This window comes from Uranotaenia lowii, chromosome 2 (assembly GCF_029784155.1).
Source record: "Uranotaenia lowii strain MFRU-FL chromosome 2, ASM2978415v1, whole genome shotgun sequence".
NCBI classification, from domain to species: Eukaryota; Metazoa; Arthropoda; class Insecta; order Diptera; family Culicidae; genus Uranotaenia; species Uranotaenia lowii.
This window is the reverse complement of record NC_073692.1, coordinates 307,201,789-307,214,032: the sequence shown is the minus strand read 5'-3', so window position 1 is coordinate 307,214,032 and position 12,244 is coordinate 307,201,789. Positions and strand designations below refer to the sequence as shown.

The window sequence follows — 12,244 nt, the reverse complement described above, 5'->3', positions numbered from 1 at the left end:
TGGGGGGAGGGGGTTTATTAAAGCTACGTTATTATATAGGGGGGGGGGGGGTCTAAGACTTTGTGACGAAATGCTACGAGGGGGAGGGGGGGGTATAAAAACACAAAAAAGCTACGTCATTTATGGATGTTCCCTTAGTCTGCCAAGAGACATTTTATTTAATTTTCCAATAGGGTGAGTGTTCCTACTTTGAACCTAGAGCCTACTTTAGTCCTCATATGCAGAAAAATAGAAATAACTTATTTCGTTTGCATAGATAAAAGACATTCCGATGCAAATAATATTCTCCTATTCTTCTTTTATCATATCATATCACTATTCGCCATAAAAAGTTATTTTAATAAAATTTTGAAACTTTTTCTAAAAAAGTACACAGTGGTAAAACAGACAGCTTATTTAGAGGAAAGCATTTCGAGAAATCAGAGAGATTAAGAATAAATCACATCATTTAATAGGCCAAGCCTAATTTAAGGGCAAACTACCATAGCTGTGATGAATATGAACTAAATTATCTATTTATCGAAAAATAAATAGAAAAAATGTCCAGGGAAATAGGAAAAAAGTCCAAAATTAGGACATTTTCGGCTTAATGTTCCATTTTTAGAACTGACAATACCCAATATCGAGTAAAAAATAATGAAGCGCTACCAGGAAACACCCAAAATTAGATAAGTAGACTCAAAAAACAGACAACGGCACAACTGGCGAGCATTCGGAGGTTTTTGCTACCTATTTAATGGTACCGCGTCGATTCTTCGGCGCATAAGGCCGTGGTAAAAGACCTCCACTGTTGACGATCCGGAGCCAGCATCTTCACTTGGTCCCTCAGCCAAGACTCTCGTTGATAGTTTGTATTTCGGCGGCTAGACGGCGACCACACCACGAGTTTCTGGGGCTCCCTCTTCTTCGATGTCCTTCTGGATTCCATTCAAACGCCTCTCTACAAATCTCGTTCTCATCTTTTCGTAGCGTGTGCCTAATCCATCTCCACTTATGTTCCCAAATCTCGATTTCCAGTGCCCTTTGATGACACCAGCGATGTAGTTCCTCATTTGAGATCCAATTGCCAGGCTACCAAGCGCGGATGATGTTCCGCAGGCAGCGGTTTACAAATACTTGCAGTTTTCGCGTCGTCACCGCATATGTTCATCAAGTTTCGCACCCGTACAACAATACGGATTTGACGTTTGAGTTGAAGATTCGGATTTTTGTTCGTAGAGGTATCTGACGAGAGCGTCAGATGTTCCGAAGACTCGCAAATGCAAAATCTTTTCTGATACGGGTTTCAATGTCAAGCAAGATACTGGAAGCACTCCACTTTCTCAACTTGTTGCCCAACTACCATGAAACTGGAGGGATTTCCTGGCTTAATCTCCATCGACTTGGTATTTCCGACATTGACTTTGAGACCTACTGCTTTGAAGCTTTCGACGAGGTCGTCAAGTTTGCTCTGCATATCCGGTTGTGTTTGGGCCAGCAAGACTATATCGTCTGCCAGGTCAACGTGGTTCAGTTGTTCCATTGATTAAGGATTCCACGGCAATCCTCGGTTCGGTGTACAGTCGATCGATCCAGTCAGAATCTCATCCATTACGATTAGAAAAAGCAGCGGTGATAAGATATATCCCTGTCTCACTCCAGTAGATACCGGGATTGGGTCAGACTAGACACCGTCGTGCAAGACCTTGTACGAAAATGCCTCGTATTGTGCTTCGATGAGATGGACTAGTTTCTCTGGTACCCCTCGTCGTCTTAGAGCCGCTCAGATGTTTTCATGGTTAAGGCTTCCGGACCTTTACGAGAATACCCTGCATCCAGTCGTCCGGGAATGTGGCAGTATCTCAGATGTCAGCGAAAAGACGAAGCAACATTTGTGCAGACAAGGCAAGGTCGGCTTTCAGCATTCCAGCAGGGATGCATTCGATTCCATGTGCTTTATGTCTTTGATTGCCCCTTCTATTTCAGCCAGCGAGGGCACTTCGGAGTTGACGCCATTAACGCGACTTACTGTTGAAACTTCGAGCTGAGGGTTCTGTTGGCCTTCGCTATTCGTGACTCGGAAGAGTTGTTCGAAGTGCTCAGTCCATCGTTTGAGCTGATCTTTTCGATCGGTCAATAACTGACCTGTTCGGTCATTTAGCAGTATTCTTGCCGTATTCCTTGCACCTCTAAGGCGGCAATAAATGTCGTAAAGTTTCTCTTGTCTCGTCTACAAGCTCGTTTGAATGCCTTTTCCAGCTCCGCATATCGTAAGCGGGCAGCTGCTTTGGCTGACCCGGTACATGCCTGCTCAATTCCGACTTTTGCCTTTCTCCGATCATCGACCATCCTAAAAGTTTCATCCGACATGCGTTCACTTCTTCCACACGCTTTACCGAGAGTACCACGGCTCGTCGTGATAAAGGCATTCTTGATTCCACACCACTGTTTTTCGACTGTCGGCAGCTCCGTGGCTCAGGATTCAAGCTGTTCTACGTATGCTTTTTTCACCTCTGGATTCTCCAACCGGTGGACGTCGTATCGACATCCGACTTTCTCCTCGCGCCGTTGGACACACGCATTTCTTAGTCGTTTCTCGTCAATGAAGAGATGATTGTCATTTGCAATGTCTGCTCTTCGTTTGTTGCGGACATCAAGAAGGCCCCTTCTGCATTTCCGGCTGATGCAGATGTGGTAAATTTGATTTTCTGTTCGGCCATCTCAGGATACCCGAAAGACTTTATGTGCTGGTCGATGGGGGAAGAGCGATTTACCGATCACCATGTTGTTGTTGCCACAAAATTTATCATAGAATTGATCATAGAAACTGGAACAAAACTTGTATTTCTCACTCTTCAATCAACATGTTAACTTTTTCAATTTCCAGACATGTAAATCATTTTTTAATCACCCGAAAACAAAAAGTCATAATAATCCCCATAATCACTCAACAAACAGCTGCCTGTCGTTCTCCTCCTCACAGCTTTTGGGTTTTTCTTTTCTATTCAAGTTCATCATCATCATCAAATAGCCCTTCAAATGAAAACATCACTTTTCAACTTTTCCATATTCTCAAACCTGACCTTAGCAGCCCCTAATCCCCGAAAATGCTACCTAATACCGAGCGACTTCTCGGACTCTGCTCTAGATGCCCAGGTTGGTACCTGAAAAAGTCCCATCTCGCTCCGGAAGCAGGACGACAACGACGACGGTGGGCATCATCCCAAAAAACCAACATCCTGTGGCAATTCATCAGAGTGTTACTAATGAGTTGTCAAGTGTGTCGCTTTTCTCGTTATTGTTCCCCTGTGGATGGAGCTTTTCTTCTGGGGGATCTTTTTTCTTTTTTTTTTGCCGTTCGGCCTTCCATCCAATTTTTTTACGGGCGAAGGGCGATGAGGCGGACCGTTTGTATTAACGTTAGTTAAAGGTTCTTCCGGACCCTTCGTGGCCTGGAGAGAAGGAAGGTAGGTCAAAAGGTTTGCCACCCAAGAGGCAACGGTTGAATACACCTAAAATAACGATTTAAAAAAATACAATTCAATATTTCGAAAAGAATAAATAATTTATGCAACGTACTTATTCTAAATAAAAACCATTTTAAAATTAAAAAATGTTGAAACTTTTTAAATATTCCACAAAAATCAATTAGACCTTAAATTGTTAAAAAGTATGCCTCACACTTTGAATCTGGGTGTATCAAGGAAATCGCTCGGACATATTTGGGACCAAGTCATGTGCGAGATATCTATTGCCGTTCCATTTAAAATTTCATTAAAAGAACTCGGCTGCTGTCACATTCCATAAAGCCGTCAATTTTGCGAGAGCTAAGAAATGTTCGGACTGGGGAAATGTGCTTTCGTAGAATCGAGGCTGAGCAGATGTCGTTTTTCGGGGACTGGCAATCGAAATAATGACATTCAATGCATTCTGTTGGGAAGATCCAATCGATAATAATCGACAATAAGGGAGAATTCAACTTAACGTCTCAGTTCTATTAAATATGGTGTATGAGCTTTCTCAGAGATTGACTAAGAAGTTATAAATAAAAGGTTTTAGTTTTTTTTTGCTAATTTTTGGACTATTGTAAGTAGCAAAAACCTGTCACAAGACTATCAACTTGTTGAAGTATTAAATTAGTATTTGATGAATGAATTTTCAACTTTGGTTGAAAAAGAGTTAGGAATTTTAAGTGTCTAAATTTTAGTTCCAATATAAAAGGTTTATTGACTTGCAATGCCAAAATGTCGAATAGAAATTAGTTTTAATTAGTGAGCATCGTAGAGTGGCGTGATATGGAATGACTTAGACCTAAGATAACTAAACTCCGCCAGAGACGAGCCAATTTTCCTAGTTTGTTGTTTATTAACACTAACTTTCAAATACCTTTTTGAATCAAGTAATTTCACTTTACTTCGATAAGTTCATTTTCTAACTGAAAATTTCCTTTGGATAAAATCTCCATAGCGGCAATAAAGCACGAAAAATTGATAACACGTTACGGTGGAATGTGTAAAAACAATATCTTAGAGTTGGAAGAAATCTACCAACCTAATACATATCTAGATCTTTTTTTAAATCTCTTATGCAAAATCGCACTTGAAGAACAGATTCCATGAACCAATTCATCACAAGTGTCATTAACTGGAAAACACCTCCCCTAATTGCATGATAAATCGTGCTCGAGACCTACGGTCATAACAATAACATCTCAAATATCGATTGAGCTCTAATTGAGTCTCTCGTTACCCGAGCAAGCAAGCTCGTTAAACGTGATCCAATTGTTTATGAATTGTGGTGCAAACATCAACGACCATAACAGTGATCTTCTGTTTTCTCCATTCTCTTTCCCGTTTGCAGATTCGTGCGGGAAGCAACCGGATTCAACGTGGACATGCGAATCGGCATCCATACCGGAAACGTCCTGTGCGGGGTCCTGGGGCTCCGGAAGTGGCAGTTTGACGTGTGGAGCGACGATGTCACCCTGGCGAACCACATGGAAAGCGGAGGCGTTGCCGGGTAAGACACTTTTCTTTCTGTTGTCATTCGCTCGGTTGATGGTTTCCTTCATAAGTATGATTGATAATCTTGGATGCTGATGGTGGCGCTCACAGATTTGAAGAAAAACGACGGGAAAATTATCCATCAGCAGTTTAGATTCATTTTTAATTTTTTGATTTTTTTTATAGTTTGACTTGTTTATCAATGATACATTAATGTTGTTATTCTATTTGAGTGAAAACCATAACCGAATATTGACCTTTTCAACTATTCGGCCAAACGAATATTCGGCCGAATATTCGGTCGAATATTCTGTTAAGTTTTCAATACACACACTTCTATTTCTACTTCAATTTCTAATAGAAATCTTCGATTTCTGCCATCTTAATGCCCTTCATGTTTTTAAGTCGATTATATCCAACCAGATGTATCAGATTTTTTTAAGTAGAGGTCTCTTTGTTTCTCAAAATGTCATTATTAGCTGAAAGGACATGGCTTGTCGCTTCTAGGACGTTTATTACAAAAGAGTTTGGGTTCCAGTGAAATCTGGGACAAAACATGTCAAAACAGGTGCCGAGCTATTGGAAATTGTTTTTTTTTATATCGAATTTGATGAATGTCTAATTTTTGCTGGATGTCATAAAAATAGTTACTTAAAAGAACGATTATCTATAACCTTAAGCATACAATACTTTCTACGACAGGTATCCACATGGCAGGGTCCGAAAGATTTTTTTTTTAACTTGTAAAAAAGGGAAATCTGAACAAAAACTAGGCATCATTCTCAAACATACAAGAAGAAAAAGAAATAAAATTTCTTGAAATTTAAAGTGTTCATTTAATTAATACAGCAGTGTTTAAATTGTATCTTATGAATGAATTTACATTAAAAAAAAACTTTTTGTTCACAAAATTCAAAAATTTTCAAATGGACATTTGGTTTTTTTAATTTAGCTAAGCGAAAAATCTGAATGAACTCGGGTAAAATCCGGAAAGTTTAAAAATATGTGTGCCTATCTTGGTCAAATTCAACTTCCTCGAATTCTTTATTTGGTTTATGGGTAAGCCTAGATAAATCAAGAAAATTTGGCATAATCGATGATCAAAATATAAAATTATCTACACTGAAAAATTCACGGATACATCTAAATTTATTTACTGAAACCATAAGTTTTTGATGATTTTGAAGCTTTTTCAACGTTACTTTTGGATATTTTATAAATTATTCAACATCAGTTTAAAAATTTGACAAATCTGTTCTTGTATAAATTTAAAAAAAAATAAATATTCGGCCTATTCGGCCTATTCGGCCGAATACCTAGCTCAACTATTCGGTGAGCCGAATATTCGGCCTAACGGTTTTTTGGCGGTATTCGGCGCCGAATATTCGGCTGACCGAATATTCGGTACATCTCTAATTACATGCATGTATGAGCTACCTCTGGCCTAAATAGACTTCAAATCGACATAAAAGGATATAAAATACTTAAACTGGATCATGAAACATCATGCCAAACAAATCTTTTAAGAAACAGCATAAATATTTTTTTTCAAAAAAAATCAAAGTCTCTAAATCTAATATTTTTCCATTTCATGTGTTCTTGATTGGTAACTGATTGTAAATTGCTGCAAATATTGACATATGATTTCCATTTTAAGCTTTCAAAACCACTCTTGCACACAACAGTCTGTCTTTTTGTGACAGCCGCATCTTATTCTAGAATAACATATTCACAATGTTCGAACAGTTGAAGTCTTTTTGTGGCCTATTCATAGGTACAGTTTGTAAAAACTGTATCTGAATCAACAGCATTTAAGGATTCAAAACAAAAATTTTACAAAAATGTGTTTAGCACTAGTTTTTTTTACGTATTTTTCAAATTATCAGTTAATTCTTTAGAACCACTTTGGAATCTACTTCTTGCTGTGATTTTGAAGAAGTGCTTCATATTTTTATGAGGGTAAATAGCTTTAAGGTGAGCGCTAGACACTAGTTTCAATTTTGAGCAAGGTCTCATAGAAACAGTCTGATCATATTTGAGGCCCTAAGAGTTAAAGTAATGTATAATGAGTGTGTTCGAAAAAAAATGCACCACTTTGTTTTATGAATAACTTTGAATTTATGTGAAGCTGCCTAGCAATCAAATGTTCACATGTGCAAATTTTGGTGACATCCTGTATGATATGTGGTTTTTGAAATAGCGTCCAATGAAGAATTTCAACGACTTTTATTTTTGGGCGCCACGTGCGCCATTTATATTGCATCCTGCCTGCGTCATCAGTCGTTCTGGCTCTGAGTTCGTTGGAGGTGACGGGGTTCTCCAGGCCTCTTTTACAGGCAAGTACCAGTTTATGTCTAGAACTTGCCATTCGCGTATCCTGTTTCCGTTCCACCACAGATGCATTCCGCTAGATCTTCCAAACCTTGTTAATCCTACGACTTCTTCCGAGCCTCCAGTACCGGGACGCAACGAACTAGGAACTACGGAGACCCCTGAGCCCTTCGGCTTAGTCGCGCTGTTTCCTGCCAGCGTCATCAGTCGTCCCTGCCCTGAGTTCGTCTGTGGCGAAGGGGTTCTCCAGCCAGCGCGTTCTTTCAAGTATGATATCACTAAGTGTTTTTCCCCGCGTGATGGAATTCACCTTTCCAGTGATCATCGATCCCGCTCTACGTTCGAGTCGTCCGAACCCTTCAACATTTTCTATCAGAACGTCGGTGGTGTTGAAAGTTGTTTGATTGACTACTTGTTGGCGACTTCGTGTTCCTGCTACGACGTCATTGCCTTCACCGAAACCTGGCTCAACGACCGGACCCTCTCTAGTCAGATTATTGGCCCAGATTACGCAGTGTTCCGTTGCGACCGTAGTCCTCGTAACAGCAAAAAGTCTACTGGTGGAGGAGTGTTACTCGCCGTGAAATCGACGTTTCCAGCTAAGCCAATTGAAGACGATTCCTGGGCCAATTTATAACTTGTTTGGATTCGCATTGATTTCGGAGATCGGAAACTTTACTTGTGCGTAGTGTACGTGCCCCCTGACCGTTCTGGAGACTTGGCTTTAGCTGAATCTTTTTCGCTCTGCCTCTCTAAAGTAAGCTCGATTTGCTCTCCGGCAGACGACATACTCATCATCGGCGACTTCAATCTACCTGGCTTGAAATGGTGCTCTTCTGCAAGCGGCTTTTTATTTCCGGATCCTGCTCGTTCATCATTCTCAGCATCCTATAACATCTTCCGAGACTCCTTGAGTACCGCGACTCTTCAACAGATCAACAAAATAGAAAATGAAAACGGCCGTATGCTTGATCTCTGCTTCGTGAACGAAGGAATCAAGAATCCGGCGATTGAACCTGCTCCTGCTCCTCTGGTTAAAACTGTCCCGCATCATCCAGCCTTAGTGATTTCACTCGATATCACTATAATACTTGGCTCAGAAGAGAAAACCGCATCTTTCCATCACGATTTTAAGAACGTTGACTTCGAAGCTATATCCCTCGTCCTGCAATCCATTGATTGGGAGGCTGAGCTCGATTTCTCTAATCCCAATGCAGCTGCCAAGACGTTTGCGAACATCCTGAACTATATCATCGATCGCTATGTGCCGAAACGTAGCACGGCTACCAATCTACGGACCCCCTGGGTTACTGGAAGTCTTCGGAGACTTAAGACGGCCAAGCAGCACGCACTACGAAACTACAACAAGCACAAGTCCCTCTACACTAAGGACAAATATCGCAAATTGAATTCTGCCTTTAAGAAAGCCAGTAAGCGTTGCTACCAGTATTATATTAATCGGTTACAACAGAATCTCAAGAGCAGCCCGAAACCTTTTTGGAAGCACGTGAAAAATCAGCGGAGGGAATCAGGGCTTCCGTCTCACATGTTCCTGAACAGCGACACAGTGAGCTCTGACCCCGAAATTTGTAATCTATTTGCCGAGAAATTCTCTAGCATTTTTACAACTGGATCCATTTCTCCTGAGCAATTGGCTAGAGCTGTGAGAAATATATTGCCTACAGCTTCTTTGTTTAACGGTATCACAATCGACGGTGCATCCATATCGAAAGCGACAGTTAAGCTGAAAAACTCTACATCTTTGGGCCCGGATGGTATACCTGCTACTTTTTTTAAGCGTTTTATGAAACTTTTGCTGTTTCCTATTCGGCATATTTTCCAATCATCGCTGGATGTTGGAATCTTTCCCTCATTATGGAAGGAAGCTTACATGTTTCCTGTTCACAAGTAGGGTGACAAGAGAGACGTTAACAACTACCGCGGAATTTCAGCTCTATGCGCGATGGCCAAATTGTTTGAATTGGTTATCTTGGATCCCATTAATTCGTTCTTCAAGCACCAACTTTCCAATGACCAACACGGGTTCAAGCCTAAACGATCCACGACTACCAACTTACTCACCTTCACATCTTTTGTGCAAGACAGCTTTGCTATGAAAACCCAAACTGATGCCATATATACTGACCTTTCTGCTGCATTCGACAAGGTGAACCACGATATTGCTACCGCAAAGCTGGAACGTCTGGGTTTCTGTGGAACCCTTTTGCACTGGTTCCATAGTTTCTTAACAGGTCGAAAGTTATCCGTTCGTATTGGTGACTCCTTTTCAAATAATTTTCTTGCCTGCTCCGGCGTGCCTCAAGGAAGTCATAAAGGACCACTAATTTTCGTGATATATTTTAACGACGTACTCTCGCTCCTTGACTGCAAAAAACTTGCATATGCCGACGACCTGAAACTCTTTCACACCATAAACGGCCAAGAGGACATCAATTTCCTACAGCAGCAGTTCAATGTGTTTGCTCAATGGTGTGACTTGAATTGCCTGCCCCTGAATCGCAGTAAATGCTCGGTCGTATCATTTTCTCGTAAGCGACACCCTCTTTATGCGGAGTACGCTCTCGGAGACGGAATCATTTCTCGGGTGGACCACATCAACGATCTGGGCGTTATTCTCGATCAACGACTGGAGTTTAAGACTCACACAAACTACATCGTCGACCAAGCATCCAGAAACCTTGGATTCTTATTTCGCATGGCTAAAGACTTCAAAGACGTGTATTGCCTGAAAAGTCTTTACTACTGTATTGTTCGTTCCATCCTCGAGTATGCATCTGCTGTTTGGTGCCCTTTCTACCAGAATGGGGTTGAACGAATCGAGGCTATCCAGCGTCGCTTCATGCGGTATGCCCTACGTCATCTGAACTGGCAAGATCCGTTCAGTTTACCAAGTTATGAGAATCGCTGCCGCCTCATAAACCTAGATACGCTTCAAGCTCGCAGAAACGCAACGCGTGCTCTAGTTGTTGCTGATCTCTTAACGTCCAGAGTCCACTGTCCCGTTTTGCTGGAGGCCATTCCTCTCAGCGTGCGTCCCCGAGGATTGAGAAACCAGCTTTTGCAGCTCTATGTTCCTATTCGTCTCAACAACTACGGAGCGAAAAGCGCATTTATCGGCATATTGAAAACGTTCAATCGCTTTTCTTCGATGTTTCGAGGAACGTGTTCCGGAGAAAAATTTTAACTGTTTCAAGAACTGTATAGACCTGTGTTAATCTTTTATCTTGTATTGTAATTACTATTAAGTTATCATTAGGATCTACATATGATCCGTTGGTTTATATTCTAATAAACAAATACTATGAACCACCTTTTTTTCCAAATCAAGGCTATTTTTGATAATTTTACCTATTTCCTTTTAGCTTGGCTTTCTAAACTACTCAAAAAAATTTATTTGTTCGGAGTTTTGGCAAATTTAGCCCATTGTTCTCCTTCTGCACAAATACACCGTATTTGAATTGTTATCACACCATCTCTGTTTTCGAGCTATTGCACCTTTCCAGATCCAACCAAAACATAGTATCAACTTTGTAGAACCTATGGAAGTGTTTTTTCTGGAAAAAAAAGGTCGAATTTGGAGACAGCCTTCTTTGTAAATTTAGCCATTCCATGTGTCAATACTTATGTAGTACTGACTGATTTGCAGCTTTCACAGATCGTCAGCCACTTTAAGTACTAGACATCAAATTTTTCAGTTTTGTCTCCTCGTTCATCTTTGGATCATCTGGGCAAGACTTTTCAACGATAAGGATTTTGGTTGGAATCCTGTCAATTGCCCGCTAGAGAGTTTTTTTATGTCTATTTCTAAATTATTCAAAATATCTCCTCGCTAGCGGTTCCAATACTATGCGCTCGATTTGAACACCGTATTATGCATATTTTAACGGCGATTAGCTTTTTTCCCTTGCAAAAATGGAGTCAGGCCTGTTTATAAGTCAGCTAGACGAGCCTGTAGAAAATAGTTTTTTTTGAATCGAAATTTTTGGTTTGCGCTTGATAAAATCTCTAATATTCCTTACCTTCATGGAATCCTTCATCTTCACTTCATGAATAGTGAAATCTATATATATATATAAAAATGATTTTCTGTCTGTCTGTTTCCTATAGACTCGAAAACTACTGATCCGATTTGCGTAAAACTTGGTATATGAGGGTATTGGAGGCCGGGGAGGGTTTCTATAATAGTTTGAGACCCCTCCCTTTTTCTGGAAGGGGGGAGAGGGTCTCTCATACAAAAGTAATAAGTCTTCATAACTCGAGAACTGATCAAGCTAATTAAAACAAACTTGGCATGGGTGGGTACTTGGGTACGAGGAATGTTTCTTAAAATGATTGGTACCCTTTTGGTGGTGGGAAGATAGGAAGGAGGGAGGGGTCCTTCCTTACAACTTTTCACATAACTTGGCATGGGAGGGCAGTAGAATACGAGAAATGGTTCTAAGATTATTTCAGACCCCTCCCTCCTTCCAGTGGAGATACAAAAAGGAAGGAGGAGGGCGTTCATACCTTTTTTTTTGCATAACTTGAAAACTATTCGAGCAAATGAAATCAAAGTTGTCTTGAAAGGGTATTTTGGTACGATAAATAGTTCTATGAATATTTGGTACCCCTCCTTTCTTCCAAAGATGAGATAAAAAGTGGAGAGCAGGGTTGGTCGGCTCTTCTCAAACAACAAAGAGACGTGAGCAACCAACACTGTTTTCAGTTCGGCTTCCGAGTGTAATCCTCTTTCGCTGATCGTGCTCCACTCGTTACCCGAGTTTACACGAACTGTGACTCGGACGGCAAGTGTGAGAGCATTTGCATCCGAGTGGGAGAAAGAGAATTCTAAACAAAGAGCGCCCTGTGTTTCAGTCATACACCTCAGAGTAAAGAAGGATAAAATTATTTAGACTCCCACCACACAACGT

The 12,244-nt window shown here is 40.7% G+C and overlaps 1 protein-coding gene across 3 annotated transcripts in view; it reads left to right on the top strand.

The window, feature by feature from the left end:
* The window catches only part of LOC129748880 (adenylate cyclase type 2), a 289,164-nt gene that overhangs the window by 134,089 nt on the left and 142,831 nt on the right, over positions 1–12,244 (top strand). For all 3 annotated transcript variants that reach the window (XM_055743660.1, XM_055743661.1, XM_055743662.1), the window contains one exon: positions 4,840–4,998. In XM_055743660.1, coding sequence (XP_055599635.1) covers positions 4,840–4,998 — 159 coding nt within the window. The remainder of the gene's footprint in view (positions 1–4,839; positions 4,999–12,244) is intronic.